Below are 18,558 nucleotides of genomic sequence, written 5' to 3' on the forward strand. Positions count from 1 at the left end.
GTGATGTTTTTACTTTCATCCTAGCTAAATTATTGCACCACCTAGAAATTTACCAAATTTGCTTGTAGGTAACAGATTTTGCTTGCAGCCTGGCTACATTTCATCCCCCTCCCCCCGAATGTGCAAATGTGTAGCCCAAATTATATATTTCCTGTCTTAAAGAAAAAAAACTTACTTCATAATATGCAGAATAATCATAGCCTAGTTAACACATTTTGCATGCAGCCCCGCTATACTTTACCCCCCTAATGTGCAAATATATATCCCAAATTGTATATTTTCTATCTTAAGAAAGCAATTCTTGCTTCATAATATGCAGAATAATCATAGTTAACACATTTTGTATGCAGCCCTGCTATATTTTATCCCCTCCCCCTGATGTGCAAATATATAGCCCAATTTATATATTTCCTATCTATTCTCCCAATGTGTTCGAGTTGTTTCAGCCCATGTACCTGTAAATTGAATCAGTTAGTTCTTTAGGCAAATACCAACATCATAACAACTTAAAGTAGTACCATTATATTCCTTATTTCAAGCTTCTTTTCAATAGGTTATAATAGCCTAGATTAGTTAGTAACCAACTCTGACAATGCACAGGGCCCTTCCTAGGGTTGGTGGTACCCAGGAAAAATTAATGGTAAAATTCTAGACAAGCTACTTTGTGTTATCTTGGAAAGTAGTTAGGTTAGGAAAATGAAATTTTCAGGGTCCCGGGAAGATATTTTGAAATACTACATCCACTCCTTCTCCCTCTAGTGGGCACTGACCTTTGATAAACTTCAAAAATGTATGTTTATAAAAGTGAAACCTTGAAAAATAGATCTTCTACTTAAATGACGTGCAAAAAAGTATTTTCAGCTTAACAACTTTGCTCAGTTCTAATTTACGAGGTCTCAAAGATTTGCAAATACATTTCCTAAATTTAGACAAAACCTTCTCATATGGCTTGAAATTTTACTTAAATAACAGGAATTGCATTTTCAGAACTAAAACCAGAGAAAGAGAACTAAAACCAGAGAGTTTTGTCCAAATTCCAGTAGGTACAGATATGTCAAGTAGGCGAATTTCTAAGACATAGAAATCAGAAGAGGGTTAACATAGTAGATTGGCAGTACCTTCTTGGAGTGTGTTTTTTGGTGGCCCTGGTTTCAGTACGGAAATTTGTATTTTCTTAATTTAACCACACTGCAAGATGGCTGAAAGTAGCTTGTTTAGAATTTTACCAAATTAATAACATTGCCAGCTTCCCAGCTCAAATATAAAGAAGAAAAGCCCCAGCTATGGAGTCCCCATGCTGCAGCACCTCCAGCCATGTTGTCTGGGGCAGCAGGTGGTGGCTATCTCTCCATCCAGTGTGAATATCACATCAAACCTTAAAAGTAAAAACAAGTGCTTATAGGTTCCTAAGTTTATAAAATTATTTAAGTTTGTTTGCTTTCAGGCTAACTAATGAAAGACAATTTACCAAAATTCAGAAAACCTCCAGAATTAGGGTTGAGAATGTATTCTTAGTCCTCAAAAACAGATTCACCAATAAGCTTTATTTTAAAGCAACATAAAATTTTTCTTAAGTTTCAATTTATTGCTCAAATATAGGGGAGGGTGGGGATGGTTGGTCAGTGGGGCAGGTTGAACACTTGGATATTTGTCTGCCATCTGTTGGAAAAAAATTGGAAACTGCTACTGAATATGAGGAATTACAGTGCAGTCATGCCATGAAAAAATGGCAGCATTAGCCTCCATATGAAAAAAGTGGACAAAACTTGTCTCATTTTTGTTGAGTTTTTTTTTCTGAATTGTTGCTAGACTTAACGTTGTTTTGAGAGAGAATGAGAAGGCCAATCTTAGAAATGGTTCCAGGATATAGCAGCCTATTAATTGGTTTCCTTTTAGACTTGGAAGCAAGCTCTCAACATTATTAGTTTTTCATGGAACCATGTTTTTGTTTGTGCGTCCTGTGTGGGGCAGGTTGGACATGTTTTTGGGGGGCAGGTTAGTCATTCTGAAGGTGCACTGTCCAACCTACCCCACTGGGTGAAAAAAACAGTAAAGTCACATTTTTTCCATAAGTGCAGACCATTATCATTATTTTTGGTTATTATTATGTCATCTCTCTAGGTGAGATCCAACAGAAATGCAGACTTAGGCTACAATAGAAAAACACAAAATGGGACCATTCCCCCAGAAGTCATGAGACAAGCTGTGCAAAAAGTACTGGAAGGTGGAAAATTTGCCACTATTGCATGCGAGATGGATATCCCCCACTCAACTCTAAAATGCTATGCCCACAAATTCTCTGAAGAAGGTTGTACAAGTGCAACCGATGTTAGTAATGTTACAGTAGATCAGTTTGTGCCACGGTATAAAACGTGCATAGTTTTCATGGCTGAAGAAGAGAAAAGTCTTGAGCAATATCTTGTCAGAGCATCCCATTTTCACCACAGACTGTCACCAAAAGAAGTCAGAACCTTGGAATTTGAGTTTGTGGAGAAAGTTGGTAAGAATATTTGTCATTGGGAAGAAGCTAGAGCAGCTTGTAAGGACTTGCTCTGGGCCTTCTTACGGTGTAACCCAATGCTTTCTCTCAGATCTCCAGAAGCAACAAGTATTGCAAGGGCAACTGCTTTTAACAGACCTGTAGTCAATGCTTTTTTTTGACACATAGAGGAACTGTTGCATAAATATAGTTTTGCTGCTTGTGATGTTTTGAATCTAGACAAGACTGGCCCCACTTTGATCAGAATCCAAGAAAAATAGTTGCTGAGAAGGGAAAGAAACAAGTTGGCAGGATAACTCTGGAAAAAGAGGCGTACTAGTTACCATGTGTACAGCTGTGTCAGCTGAAGGTACTGTTATCCCACCATTCATGATTTTCCCAAGGTTAAAGTGTCTCCCGCACATGATGAAGGGTCTCCACCAGGGAGTGTGGGTATTTCTCATCCCTCAGGATGGATGACTGGAGAGAATTTCGTTGTTTTTCTGGAGCACTTTATTTGCCGTAGCAAGCCAAGTATTGACAGACCAGTGCTGCTTCTGATGGACCATCACGCCAGTCATGTTAACATTGAGTCACCTGAGCTTATGTAAAAGTCTCACACTGTCACGTTAACCTTCTCACCCCATACAAGCCATAAACTGCAGCCTGTTTGACAACTTCTCGCGCGCCTGTTGCATTAGTGTCTGCTGCTACTAGTCAAGAAGTAGTAAGACCCTATCCAAAAGCTCCACAAAATAGAACTGATGCAATCAAACAAAAGAAGGGCAAATCTCAAGTTATCACAGATAAACCAGTTAAAAATGCCTTGATTGAAGAACTGTCAGCTAAGAAGAAACGAAAAATTTGGAAGCCTGTTTTTAGTGGGATGAGAAACACCAGTAAATCAATCAAAATACTACAGAAGTAAGGGAACTTTTCGCCAAAGCAGAAGCAAGCTCTGTTAGTGAAGAGAAATGGTCTTGGATAATGACTTGGATCTTGATGCTAATATGGATGATATTACAACTGAAAAGGACGAAATCAGTGTGGGTGCTTTTGTTTCTTGTGGCATTTGTCAGCAAGAAGAAGAAAAAATACTTTGCAGGTCAAGTGAAGGAAGAAACGAGTGAGGGATATATTGTGACCTTCCTTCGTAGGAAATCTCTCACATGGAAATTTGTTTTCCCAGAAGTAATTGACGAAGCTCTAGTCTCTCAAAGTGATATTGTTTTGAAGCTCCCAGTTCCCAGAACCTCTGGAGGGACTGAACGTGCTGTGAAAGCACTAGTGTTCGATGTTTATCTTGGGGAGTACTCTGTTGAATAAGTTATATCTTTTTCAGTTTTTGTTGTACTTGAAGCTGAACAGTTGATAATTGAAGTGGGAAAAATTGTATTTGAACCAAAATATACACCTTGTAAATGAAACGAGACTACTACTGTAATTGTGTCAGATATTGGAAGTAAAACAAAGATAACCCATTTTGTGATCAACCTGCCCCTTGTCCATGACCAAGCTGCCCACCCCTGGGGTAAATTGGTCACTTTTGACCTCAGCTGTTAAAAATATTGGTGAAAAAAAAACAATGGATGCATAAATCTAAAAAAAAAATCAAAGAAGCTAGAACAATGAATACTGCATCTTTCTATGTCAAAACCATTCTTCTGGTCTTCATACTTTGGCTAAACTTCCTTTTACAACAAAAATGTGACCAACCATCCCCACCCTCCCCCTTTTCTTTAATTTTGGAATGTCTCTTGCTGAAAGAATGTTGCTTCTTCTTCAGTAATGAAGTCAACCCTGGTCTTTGTTTTCGTTGTTGTATAAATTGCAATGCAAATTGATTGATTCTGTTCTGTTAATATTATACATTTTATAATTGTTTAAGCTTGAAAGTTTTTTTTTATAATGTACTATCACAACCACTGGTAGCCCAATGCTGAACCAGGCCACATGAGGCCAACATAGCTGCACATGCTTTTATTTACCCAAATCTGGCTACTCCCCCATGGAGTTCCTATACCCTTCAAGTTCTTTTTTTGACCTTTTTCAGCTTATTTTTGGATTTACTGCTTTTTGTTTGGCCACAGATGGATTGCCAAAAAACAATATTTTTGGCAACCTATCATTCTAGAAAGTAGGATTGAACCACATTCTTGTGCTGCTTATTGTTTAATATATGACCATTCAAACAAGTGCCTAAAAATTTCCTGCTCAAAATCATATAGCATATCCATCTCAATCTTTTAGAGCTTTTGGTAATCTTACTAGGGAGTGCCCTCAAAAGGGATGGAAGAGTTTATACAAAAATATTAAAAGGAAAAGAGTTTCTTTGGGAGGGAGCAAAGCTTCAAAATCTATATTGGGTGAGATGGAGGGGTAGTTTGCAAATTTGTGTGAGCCTCAGATGGCTGTATGCCTTTATAAGTATCTGTGGATATATTAGATTAATGATACATCTTGACTATTAAGGTCCATGTATTGGCACACATTACAGTGGGTTGCTACAACTGAGTTTGAACTTTGGACCCCATGTTACCAAGCTGAGATATAAACCAATGTGCCACCACAGGACTGCTGTTATAGTAATTTAGAAATGTGATTTTACATCTCACTTCTTTTTATTGATATTATTATTGTATCAAATCAAAAGTAATGGATAATTGGTATAAAAGAAGGTTGGAATAAGCATAACTGTCAATCTTATATGTTCACATTTTGGATGTTATTCCCTTTCTTTCTTTTTAGAACACTGTTAAGGCGATGTCTCAGTCAAGCTGTACCAAATGCTTCAATGGAGACTGCTCAGTTTCCTGAAAAAATCCAGAAAATAGTCACTGACATTTCACAGCTTACCCTTTTTGAAGTAGCAGAATTAAATAAACTATTAAAAATTACTCTTAATATATCAGATGTCCCTGTTATGGCCTATGGAGGTCCAGCAGCACCAAAAGCTGAAGAGGTAAGGATATGGAAGAAAAGGCCCTGTTTTATTGTTGTTATTTTGTTTTAGTTTTTTTCGTGTTAACAGAATCCATGCATAGAAGAAGTATCATTTAATTTGTAAAAACTATTATTCTGCCAAATATTTTGTTAAATCATATTTAAACCCAAATCTTGAAACAATTTAATGTAATTTCTTGAAAACAGTGCCTAACTTCCTCAGTTCTAAAGAAACAGTTAAACTTAGTTCTGTACAAGAGACCTCACTGTCCTATTAACCAAATAAAGAACTGTTTCTTTTTCCACGGGTGAATCAAGCAGTTACTGTTTGAACACTAGATATTTCTTGAACCTAAGAACATAGTACATCCCACAATTTTTGTCTTAATGTTAAATCAGACACATGTTTAAAGCACTTAACTAAAGAGTCAGAGTCAGACTAAAGTTTGACTAAAGAGTCAGAGGGACCACTTCCATTCATGATTTTTGGTAATATTTCAATAAATTTTGATGGTGTAGACCAGAAATTGCAAAACCGTTAATTGCAAGCAACTGTAACAAAAACACACCTATTTTGGTGAAATATTCACTTTGTTTCCTTTTTATTATTTTTGTTTTTATTTTCACCTTTTTTTCCTTAATTTTTGTGGCCTTTATTTTTCAAATATCCCATATTATGTGTTAAGATTTTGAATTTGTTTATATATACCTAACAATGAGTAAAAATATGAATTTGACAAGTAAGCACCAACTAGCATTAAACAAAGTAAGCAAGATGGCAGAGGAAAAAACTTTGGCACAATATCTTGAGAATTGTCAGCACTCCTCCACCAGAATTTTCTCACCTACAACTGTATTTCACAAATATGTGGACATATTAAAGCCAAAGGTTTGATTTGCATCCCTTAACATGTTGCTGGTTGAGTAGCAGTCAAGAATCTGCCTCACATACCTCTACAAGGCATCACTACAAACCGGTTCCTGTGGACACCACTGGCTCCAGCAACTTATCATTTCCATGTTGAATGTGAAACTGATTACTTTTTTACAAATTAGATAAAGGACAAATTAGCCTGCTTGCTTTGTAATACAAGTGCATCAATTGAGAAAAAACGTTTTTGCAAAACTATTCATTCCATTGTTGAAAAAGATTGGCCTCATAATTTTTCCTTAAGGAGAGAGAAGTTAGTACAACCTAAATCCAAATCAAATGCTTGATAATCTTAATTTTTCAGATGATTGGACAGTGACAACTGAGGTATCTTTTTGTGTTTCAGAGATTATTGCTGAAAACAAAAAGTCCTGCAAAGATAAAGAATTAATCAAAGCTGTATTTTTAGAAGCTACATATATATTATTTAACGATTTTAAAAACAAAGGTGAGATAATGTCTGGTATTCAATCTCTGCAACTGTCTGCAAATACAGTTATGAGAAAGGGTGAATCAATGAGTCCTGATGTAGTTTTGCAACTTAAAATTGTCTCAGATTAACTGCAGTTATTTTTCCCTGCAACTTGACAAATCAACCAATATGGTTGATACAACTTCTTTAGCATTTTTTTTAAAGAAGTATTTTTAATAACTTCCAAGTAAAAGAAGAGCTGTAAAAGCTGTACCACTTCAAGGACATAATAGAGGGCAGAATATATACTCTAATTAAAAAAAATCGTCTACTCTGAAATTATTGGCTTGGCAACCAATGGAGCTCCTGCTATGGTAGGTGGCGAGAAAGGACTCATTACCTTGTTTTATAAGGGCAACAGCTTTCAAAACTTTTTCTGATCATTGCAGAGCACACCAGCAGTCATTTAGCAGCAAAGTTTTGAGTGTGATCAATGTGATGAAATTAGTTGTTAGAGTTGTAAATGAAGTAAGAGCTCATGCACTTCAGAGATGTTTGTTCAGGACTGTGACTGAAGAGTTACAATGCCAGTATGCTGATGTATTGCTAAATAGAGACGTTTATTGGATTAGTAGAGGCAGGATTTTCCAACGTTTCAATGAGTTATTTACTGCTTTGATGGAATTGTTGAAAGAACGAGATGAATCATTCCCTGAGCTAAAACGGCTGCGAAATTTTACTTTCTTTTATATTTGACGGAAACTCTAAATGCTCTTAAATTGTAGCTTCAAGGCAAAGATAAAAATATTGGTGGAACCATTTCAAATGTTGTCTCATTCACAACAAAGCTGGAGCTTTGGGGAAAAAATCTCACCCAAGTTGACTATAAACACTTTGCTTGTTTGAAGCTGACCCTTAACAAGAAGGACATTTACAGTCTCTTTATAACAACAAAGAACATATTGATATTTTCTCAAACCTGAAAAAACAACGCATTGAAAATTTCAAAAACGTTTTGATTGTGGCATCTGTTCATCTCATGTTTTGTAGAGATTCATGCTACAGATTTCTCTACATGTGTCGGGCAACATTTTGAAGAAGACGATCCTGCAGTGAAGATGGAAATGATTGATAAAAGATTTTCCATTGCAATTACTCATTCCAAGCAATGAAAATATTTGGCCTTTGTTCCTATGCAAAAATATTCAATTCTGGTTCAGGCTGTTTCACAATTGAAGACAATGTTCAACTCGACATACCTCTGTGAGATTTTACTTTTTTGAATAAAATTTATTGAAAATAGTTACAGGATCTGGTTAACTGACAAATACTTGGACAACTGCATTCTAATGGCTGCTACAACGTATAAGCCTAACGTTAATAAAATTGATGATGACAAAAAAGTGCCACCCCTCAGGCTGAACTATGTTTTTCTGATTCAAAATATATTTGTTAACATAAATTGTGTACATAAATTAGAAGTGTATATTTAATAGTAATAACCAATGTTGTAATTTAAGCAAAACACATTATTTTCATACTTTTTTGGATAGTACACACTAAAGTTTATGAGCCGTGAACTCATTCATTCCCTTAAAATTTTGGCGACCATTGTTGTAGGCTGTTTAGTTGTTGTAGACGATGCCAGAAAACAGGGCACACGTAAATTTATTGTAAGAAGGCTATGCAGTTTTCTCTCTGATTAGGAGCAGTGTTCTTCTGAATAGGTCCAATTTTCCTTTTGGTTATATTTTTTTCGGGTATAACCAAGAAGCTAAATTATGTCCTTTATCCTTTCTGATTGTTTTTAAGAGTTTAATTATTGGCATAGTTGTAAGTTTGTTGATGACATAAGCATTTTAAGTTCGAACCATATTTTTACCCTTGCTCTGGAAATTAGTATTGGCTCCTTACTCAAGACATTGAAATATAGCCTTGACAAATTGAAGCTATTTTAAATAGCAAAAGAATGTGATTTTGTGTCATTTTCTTTCCTTAAGCTACTAGCTTTTTAATAGAAACTTTTCTAAGCTTAAATTGTTTAGTATTCATATAGTTAGCTCAAGAACTGCATATTGTTTTTATGGTTAGCCTGCTACTGATTCCATCCGGAATTCAAGTCTTATTAAAAACGTGATATCTAAAATAGTGGATATTCAGGAAAGGGTTTCATAAAATACTCTTGGGTTTTTCTTACCTACTTATTAGAATGGTTTGAATTTGCTCCTCTGACTTCCTGGGAAATGTGACGCCATAAACCTCCCACAAACTTTGGATGGAAACATCCACAGTCCTATGTTCTCTGCCATATTCTCTAAGCTGAATTGTAAAGTAAATATTATGCTAGAAAAGCTAAAAGTGTGCCAGTAGACTCCTAGAGCAGCAAATTCCATCTCGGGAACAAAACGATATCATAATTCCTTTGCTGTGTTTTATTCGTTATTTTAAACCGTGGTTCTGTTGCCTGACATTTACTTTGTCAAATTTTGCTGTGTTTTATTCCTTATTTTAAACCGTGGTTCTGTTGCCTGACATTTACTTTGTCAAATTTTGCTGTGTTTTATTCGTTATTTTAAACCGTGGTTCTGTTGCCTGACATTTACTTTGTCAAATTTTGTTTGCTTTTAAACAACATTTGCTTCTTTGGATTTTTGGCGTCGTGTTTTTTTTTTTTTTTTTTTTTTTTTTTTTTTTTTTTTTGCATATTCACATGCCACATTAGCTTCGATCTGTTGAAGCAATGTTCTATTGTATTCCAGATGGTATTTTGGACTGTAATTTTAAAGAATACTACAGGGTTTATTAATTCAAATCTACAGCTTAACTTTCTTTACTTGATTCATTCAAAGAATATTCATTCTATGTAATATGTATTACTTCATTTTTAAGCTTTGCTTATTAAGTTGTTTGTTGAACATTTGTGAAGAACTCTAATTCAAACAGATTCGGCAACCACTCTTCGTCAGTATAATATGGAGGTAAAACTTTGATTTGTGGAAATATCTTTTAAATTTAGTAATGTACTTGTCTGTTAAATTTCTGCTTGTTACAGATTTTGCCGCAATTAAAAGACTATTTAAATTTTTGTACAAATTGCACTATTCTGTATACGACTCTACAGAAAACCCATTGTGTTCCTGTACCAAATGTTTATTAATAAAACAGAGATTTAGCAAATCATGCATTAAAGCAAATTCTCTTCAAGTATCCTTCTACATTGGTACAAGATCTTTACCTGAAACTCAGCAGAGTGTTTATTGCAACTCCGTGTAGGAGTATATGAGCCGTTCAAAAGCCAAATCGGTGAAATCCATTAAACATCAAAGAACTTAGAAAAATCACTCACTAGGCCTAATACCAAACATGGTTACCCACCTTTTACAGGCCTCCAAAATTCTACTGGCACCACTCCAGAGGATCCAAAATACGGCCTCTAGCGGAGTTGTATCTTCAGTCGACCGACTGTACAACCTCTCAGTGAGAGATTTGATGTGTTGTCAGTGGCTGTGTTATAGGAGCGCATCCATTATCCTCCCTCCAACAAATTATCTCTACTTGTACTGCCGTTTGCCAAGCTAATGCGGCAAACACACAGAAAGACGACACAGTCTGAATATCTACAAGAGGAGACACTCCGAACCAAGAACATGAAGAATTCCTTTGTAAGACACTGCACCTTCATTTGGAATTGTCTTTTAGAGGGATATTATCCCTGAAAACCCGTCTGTTGATACCTTTAGAAGGAATTCAACAAGCCCAGCTCTAAGGGGAAAACCTAGGTTGATGACTGACTAATGATATAGCAGACCCTAAGATTTAGGTCCTAGCCTTTTTAATCCTATTATACAAAAAAAAAAAAATGTTATTGATTGTCGTTATACTCAACATAATGTCTAGTGAAAATAGCATTTTCTAATGTTTGCTTATGATTTTTACGGAAACTGGCCCTATACAGAATTAGTGATAGGTATGCAAGTAAATGACACCATTGTACAAATTTTGGGTGAGAAGAATGAGGAAGAGGTTTGAATTTGGCTGATTGAACTCTTAATTGGGGCTGGGGAATGGTGGCATATCAAGTACCGTATTAGATAGATACAAAATAATTAACGCTAGTCCTGCTACTTTCAGGTCCACACAGTTGATAACTGCTCCAGGATAGTACAGCATTGTCGTTGATGCACTCCAGTCCTATGCTTACGGGGGAGGGGCCAAATCCGAAAAGAGGTGCATGTTTAGGTCATAATTTGTCCGGCAAAAGAAGGATCATTTAGAAAAGTTCTGCAGGGGGGATGGAGCCCACTCTGCCTTAATTTATTCCAATTAAGTTCTCAACTGTTAAGAACTCAAAAGGAAATTAAATCAAAATTAATCAAAAATATATAAATGACTGGCTTTAAAAAAGTTTAATCTGTTTATAAGTGCCTCAGCTCACAAAAATGTTATCTCAATAAGTCTTCAATGAACTTATGGTTTGTTTATTTTAATAGAACCCTTTTTTCTTGGGTTTTGTAATTGGAAAGGCATTATTTGACACTTTTGCTGGATATTACATTTGTGTCCACTTTTCCAAATCTGAAAACACTGGACCAAGCAGCTGAATCTATTGCCCAGCATTGTATTAGTTTTTCAGTTGGTTATGGGTCTTCTTTTCCTCCTTTTATTGTTTTCAGAAATAGGAAGAGACAAAAGTTACTGATATCAATATTCTCTATATCATGTCTCAAAGGCCTAAACAAAAGGAATTATTCAAACAACTAGCCGATATTAACAGTAAGAACAGTCATTTTTTTATACTGTTTCTCCTATGTAGAATTTGTGCTTATCTCCAGTCATTTAGAATTAGCCTATTATAGCTTCCGTGTTGAGTTAGCCTATTTGAACAGCTGTTTCTTTTGTCCATAGGAAGAAGAGGTGCCAGCAGCTCAAGTGCAGACAGCTTTTACTGTCAAATTGATGAAATACGATGATAGCAAAAAAGTGGCACTAATCAAAGAGATGAAAAACCTAGTTGAAGGCATGAATTTAGTCCAGGTGCGATTTGAATTTTTGATTTCTCAGTTATTTGTTTCTTGAATTTAGTAGAAGTGTGTCTTTGTAGTTTCAAGATCTGGTCATTGTTGTAGATTGGTCATTGTTGCAGAGATTTTTTTTTTACCTGGGTTTCATTGTTGCAGAGATTTTTTGTACCTGTTTTTTTTTTTATTATAGATTCATTTTCCGAATGAACTATTTCTATATTTTACAATTATTTAAGAATAAAATTATACATCGTTATACTGATCTGCGTCTTTAAATTAGAAGTTAAACCGATGATTGCGGGATTGTATTAGTGTAATGAAACACAGTTTAGTGTTAAATTCAGTTAGACTAACCATAAAAGGAATGCCCTCAATAGTATCTTTGACTGCTGTTTAAACACTAAAGATTATATTTAATCTAATCTCAGTCTAGTTTCTAAGATTTTGTAGAACATGACAAATTCTTCTCAATATGGGCTTTTAATTTAACTTAATTACGGCGAGAACCAGACGTTGCTCCCTCCTTTTTAGCACCAATGAATTTGGGAGTGGTATCCATTACCCCACTGCTTTTGGTCTCCTGCAATCTACAGCAATGCTCTGCTATACAATCCACTGTGCCTTCAAGAATCCATATTCCACTTTGGTACAGTATGGATCCAGTGTTACAGTTGTCTATAGCCACCACTATTTTCGGGCTGAATCGTCATCAGCACACTGAAACATCTAAATAAATCAATGAAATACAAGATGATGTTTAAAAAAAGAAGATAAATAGCAAACGAATATAAACGTTTAGTAACAAATGTAAAATCTAGTCCGAATGAGTAATTTTTGTGTATAGGTACATACAGATCCTAAGCCGGGGGGAGGGGTTATGGAAAACGGCTTTTTTGTTGTGTGTATTACGGGTTTCAAAATTCTTCTGAAAGATGGCTGCTTTAAATAAATTTTGGGAAAGATAAACCTATGCCATTCTTGGGGAATCTCTAAATCTATTGGAGAACTTGGTGATAATTCGGAATCAGGGTAACTACCAAGCACCTAGGGATTTCTACTTGTCCCGTCTCTGGGGGTTTTCACAACCGTTAGGTTTCTTTAACAAGTACACTTTCCCCTTGGTATAAAAGTGCCACACTATTTGGTCCCGAGCACCATAAAGATTAAACCCTTCATTTCGCCTTTCTTTCCCTCGAGGGTAGATCTGTTGCTTAGTATAGGATTAGCTTCCTATACCAAGCCAATATAATCTCAGCCTCTCTCTAGGCTCCCGACTCTACCTAGGCAAATCAAAAAAAGTCAAAGATATAAAATAAAAGAAATCTTACTATATTCACTCTGAACTCTGTACAAGAACTTAAACCAAAAACTCTTACAATTAACAAATACACTTTGAGACGCGCTATGCTCTGGACCTCCTTTTGAATGGCTAAGTCCAATTAAAATTTCCCAGTATCCTTTGGAGCTCGGACTGTAAATTTAAGCTGTATGAGTCATCGCCGTCTATATTTTCAGGCTTACATTAATAAGCGAAATCTTTCAGGATGTCACGTGGTAATAGCTTGACTCAAGGTTTACACACTACAATTGAAGATAAAATAAGTTAAATTTACGAAAAGGCCATTTTTCTGATAAACAGGGCCAAAGGTTCCAACACTGCCATTTTGTAGTGTAAAGTAACAATTTTAGTCCAACAGGTGCCAAAAAGCCATCGAACGAGAATTCCGAGATAACAAATGCATTTTAGTTCATGGAAAAACTGTATGTTGAATTTTTCAGTTTCAAAGAGTGTGCTACCTCACGCTGGCACATTCACAGCAGAAACTGATCTCCACTCCATTTTGATTCAGAGGAATACATTTTGATCTTGCCTTTACTAATGGTGATTAGGGTTGATACCACCCCTCCCGTTGCGACAGTCTTGTCCTATGTAGGATAAAAGATTACATTGACATGTCTACTGGCAACGAGGGGAAAAGTGAGGACGGGCATCTTGGGCGTCGCCAAGAAATTTCTGGGGGTGGGGCAAGTGTTATCAGCAGAATTGTTTCCACAAAGGTTAAATAGTAATATCTATTATTTTTTTGTACAATGTTTAATATCTTCTTGTTTGCTTGTGGGTGTTGCCTCCCCTCTACGAGTGTCCTTATTCGATAGTGGTGCTGCCCAGGGTTTGGCGTTTACTCCCTTGTTTTGCCCCCCCCTCCATCTTTTTAGTGTCCATTCTAACTTCTTAGATATGTTTTTTCTCTTTTTTTTTAGTTTTTGTGTTTATTCGCCTGTTTTGGTCCCCCTTTTTTAAATGTCCTTTTACTTTTTTTTTAACAAGTATTGATTTTATAGTTGGTTTAGTTTGAATAGGTTTTTATCTTTTTAGCTTCATAATTGACATTTCACAGTTAAATCTTTGACTTGTGAATGATTATCCATTCTGGTTTTTCTTTTTCGTTGTTATTCATTGCCAGTTTTCCATTTTTGTGTTTGTAATGATATTTTTCACAGCACACTGTTCAAAATACAGAATAGTTTTAAATTAAACGCAAATGACACAAATAATCGAAACTGTTTTAGAGTATTGGGTTGACATGGGCTGGTTTTAACTTATAGCTTGCTGCTACAGTAAGTTTGACCCAAGGCTCTTTTAAACATGAAGCAGGGATTTTTTTTTTACATTTAAGTTTCATATTCAGAGAATACTTCGACAATGATGTTCATCCCTGAAAAAAATATATCCCTTGGATATTTATTAGGCGACTGGGGCTTAGAATCAATAATAATGCAGTATAGGACCAGTATAGGACAGTATAGGTGAATTTTTCAAAATAACCTTTATATGGGTATTTCGAAAGATAAGATATTTATTTTAAAAAAAATCACTATCACAAGTCCCGAAGGGCCATATTTGGATTTCGAAGTCAAAAATATCATTAAAAACACATGAAATGGAAAACTGGCTATGAATACCAAAGCGACAACGAAAAAGAAAAACCAGAATGGATAATCATTCATAAGTAAAAAATTAACTGTGAAATGTCAATTAAAAAGTTTCATCCAACCGAAATTCTTTATTAGTAATATTAACGAGGACTTTTCCCCAAAATTACTATTCATCGCCAGTTTATTGAGAAGTCCTCAGCAAGACAAAAATATATTTTTGTCTTGCTGAGGACGGCCCTTGGACATAGGGCCGAAATATTCATTCAAATTATCTCCACTGTCTTTCAAAAAGATTTCCCTATTGCTCTTCGTGCTTTTGTTGTTTTTTATGAAGGGGGCTGTCTCCTCCTTAGCTCCTTACTCTTTACTGTGAAGTTTGGCTTTTTTTCCAAATTTTTAAAGAAAATTTGCAATTGGAAAAAATATCCCCCTTATATACAGAGTAATTTATATTTGTTTTAAGTTTTAAACTTGCTCGTTACTTTAGTTGAATAACCTGTTTGCTTGTTAAATTACATGTCATGAAACTAAAGTTTTATGAATACAATACTTTTGGCAACGCAGAAAAAACGATCAACATTTCAATGATCTCTGTTTGGATTTTGATGGGTAATCGAACAGTTCGTGGTAATGAACTGTAACTTACTTACTGCGACCTGGCTCAATAGTAACCAAAACTTTTAAAAAACAGAATTTTGATACCAATAAAAATATCAAAAGAATTGGCTTATTATGCTGATTCCAATTATATTAGTTTCGTTAAGTTCAGCTTTACCCATCAAAAGCTACGAGCCTGAGAAAATTTGTCTGATTTTCAGAAAAATCAGACAAATTAAAGTCATACAATTTTACTACACCCCCTTGAAGTCATACAATTTTAATGAAAATAACACCATCAGATTTAGAGTATCAAAGAACCCTATTGTAGATGTTTCAAGCTCATATCTGCAAAAATGTGGAATTTTGTAATTTTTATCAGAAGATAAATCACGAATGCATATTTATTTGTTTTTTGTTTTTTTTTCCCAGGGGTGATCTTTTCGACTTAGTGGGCCTAGAACGTCGGGATAGGACTCATTCTAATGGAAATGAAAAGTTCTTGTGCCCTTTTTAAGGGACCCAAAAAATTGGAGGGCAACTAGGCCCCCTCCCAAGTCACTTTTTTCTCAAAATCGTCTGATCAAAATTTTGGGATAGCTGTTTTCTTTAGCATAGTTGACAGGCCAAATAAATTTGTTTTTAGAGATAAAATGACCCCCTAAAGCCCCAGGAGAAAGGTTTTTAAGTTATAAAAATCACCCATTGTTTTGTTTGTTATTGGGAAGTATGCGTACATTTCTTGACTGGAGAGGGGAGCGGAGGACGCATTTTCTGCTGGTCCAATTTTCAATGGAGAGGATACTTTGAATGAGGTGAAATTTTCAGAAGAATTTTTACGCTAGGTGAATTTTCCAGAATTCATATACGAAATTTCTGTATATGTCTTGTTTTCTCTTTACCGATTCAATTTTACGCCTGGGGATATAAAGAGTAATTGTCCGTGATAAATTTTCGGCAGAATTGAATTGTCCAGAGGATATTTCTATGGGGGAGGAGAAACGTTAAAAAAGCTAGTAGTTAAAAAAATACAGAAAACAATAGCCTATTTACAAATAAACTCCCAGCATTAAGTTCTTTTGAGCAATGCCGAAGCGTTGGACGGATATTTTTTAACAATACCTACAGTTTCGAACTTGCTTATCAAACACCGAAATATTTAACGCCTTTAGACTCAGTGTTTATAAAAAGTAACGCATTATCAAAGTAGTTTGTTCAAAGTAAAACATCAAACCTAAGATTAAGAAAATTAAATAAAAAGTTTTAATTCAATAGTTTTAATTTTATTTTGGATGCCAAAAGCCAGTATATTTTACATCTATATACTTCGTAACTGTAAAAAATTTAGTCTTTTTCAAAGTGACAATAAATAAATACAATCAATCCTAGAAACAAAAAAATTGATAATAAAACACAAAAACCTATCCGTTCAGGAAGAAAATTCAAGATCTGCTCGCATTCTGTCCATGAAAGATGTTTCTGTGCATAAATACTTCGCGTGTCATTTCGATATCGCTTCGGCAACTCGAGCAAAAATTGACGTTACATTTAGGCTATTACTAGCTTTTACCAGTTTGTAGTCCTCGTGTTTTCTATAGAAATACGAACGTCTTCGAGCACTTGATGCTACAAAAACTACTCATAGCGGGAAATATATTGAGTCTCACTATAAAAAGCCGATTTGACTGAATGTTGTCTATAGTTAGGCTCTTATACTTTGGTCATCGACAAGGATCGTTACTTATCTATCATTCATTACTATAAAGAATTTGTATTTTTTTTTTTTTTGCTCCAACCAAATTATAAAAAAAATGTTTGTGGAAAACTGGTTAGGGGTTACTCAGTTACAAATTAGAGCTTACATTTTCCTTATTATGGGTCAAAATCTATTGGCAGGCAGCCAATAATGGGGCAACAAACATTTTTTCCATGGTTTTTCCCTATTCTGCTCTCTTTCCTTTGGTTTCCTTATAATTACTTTATAGTCCTAAATTTCCAGGGGGGCCATGACCCCCCTGCCACCCCCCCTTGCCGCCGCCAATGGATTATATCATACAAGTACCGAATGAACTTATTTATATTAATGAATTTATATTAAAGGATAAATCAATTACTTTTTAATATTTATCTTTTTTATAATTCTTTTCGTTTACACTTTATTTTCTTTTACAACCTGAATCGTACATTGTTTGAATGCTGCCAAAAGGCATGATTTTAAACTACAATTTAGATCTCTCTATCAATATTATTTAAGTACAAAGAGAGGCATTAAAAAAAGTTTAGGAGAAATGTACTAGCAATAAGGTTTTTGTTGTTTTTCTTCCAGGCTAAGAAGTTTGTGGAAAGTGCTCCAGCTGTTGTCAAAGCAGATTTAAGCAAGGAGGAAGCTGAGAAACTAAAAGATGCCCTTGCAGCTGCTGGTGCTGTATGTGAAATCTCTTAGAATTTCACTCTAGCTAATCTTTTTTAAATGTTAAATTAAATAGATAAAATGTTTTATATTCATGCCTTTTTTTAGTTTATCTTTCGGTATTTGTAAGCACAAAAGGAGTGTTTTCGTTTTGATTGTTACTGTATATTTTATTGGGTTCCATATTTGGTGAATATTTAGGACTAATTTGACCCTACTGCTCCTACTACTAACGCAACACACTGTTAAACAGTCTTTCTCGATACCCACACCGCTCAGATCAAAACTCCTGCTTTGATCACTTCCCAAAGTTCCCAAAGTATATGATTTTTTTGTATTCTCTTCCTAAACTAATCTCCATTTCATGTCTTTTTCTTAATCACCTCTGTGATTAGAAAAACTACTTTAAACACTACTTTTGTTATAAAAAAGACAGTGTTGGTACCTCATTAAAATGTTTGATGTTTTAAGCTATCCTTAAACAATTCCTAAAAAACAAGTATATATATATATATATATATATATATATATATATATATATATTTCGTTTCTCCTTAGGCCATGCTTTTGGGTTATGTTCCTAAATAAGAAAGCCATATCTCACTTAAAATGGCTGGAAATTACTACTTTGGTCACCTCTTAGAAATCCCTTAGAGATTTATCGTAAGTATAGTGGTGGCTATATCTTAATCATTCTTGTCTGCCTCCATCTATGGATTAAGTGAAAACACGTTTATTTTACTTACCAGTGTCAGATCAATGGATAGGCCTTATGTAAAGGACTAACTAATGAGAAAAGGTTTCGTTGCGGTAAATTATTCTTCCTGG

The 18,558-nt window shown here is 35.0% G+C and overlaps 1 protein-coding gene across 1 annotated transcript in view; it reads left to right on the top strand.

Moving 5' to 3' along the window:
- Positions 1-18,193, top strand: part of mRpL12 (mitochondrial ribosomal protein L12) — a 31,497-nt gene extending 13,304 nt beyond the window's left edge. Inside the window, exons 2-4 of the mRNA XM_089104573.1 lie at positions 5,228-5,441; positions 11,671-11,799; positions 17,647-18,193. Coding sequence (XP_088960699.1) covers positions 5,228-5,441; positions 11,671-11,799; positions 17,647-17,763 — 460 coding nt within the window. The 3' untranslated portion in view covers positions 17,764-18,193. The remainder of the gene's footprint in view (positions 1-5,227; positions 5,442-11,670; positions 11,800-17,646) is intronic.
- Positions 18,194-18,558: the final 365 nt, after the last annotated feature.

Source organism: Artemia sp. Qi Xiang Cuo, chromosome 1 (genome assembly GCF_049724085.1).
Source record: "Artemia sp. Qi Xiang Cuo chromosome 1, ASM4972408v1, whole genome shotgun sequence".
Taxonomy (NCBI): Eukaryota; Metazoa; Arthropoda; class Branchiopoda; order Anostraca; family Artemiidae; genus Artemia; species Artemia sp. Qi Xiang Cuo.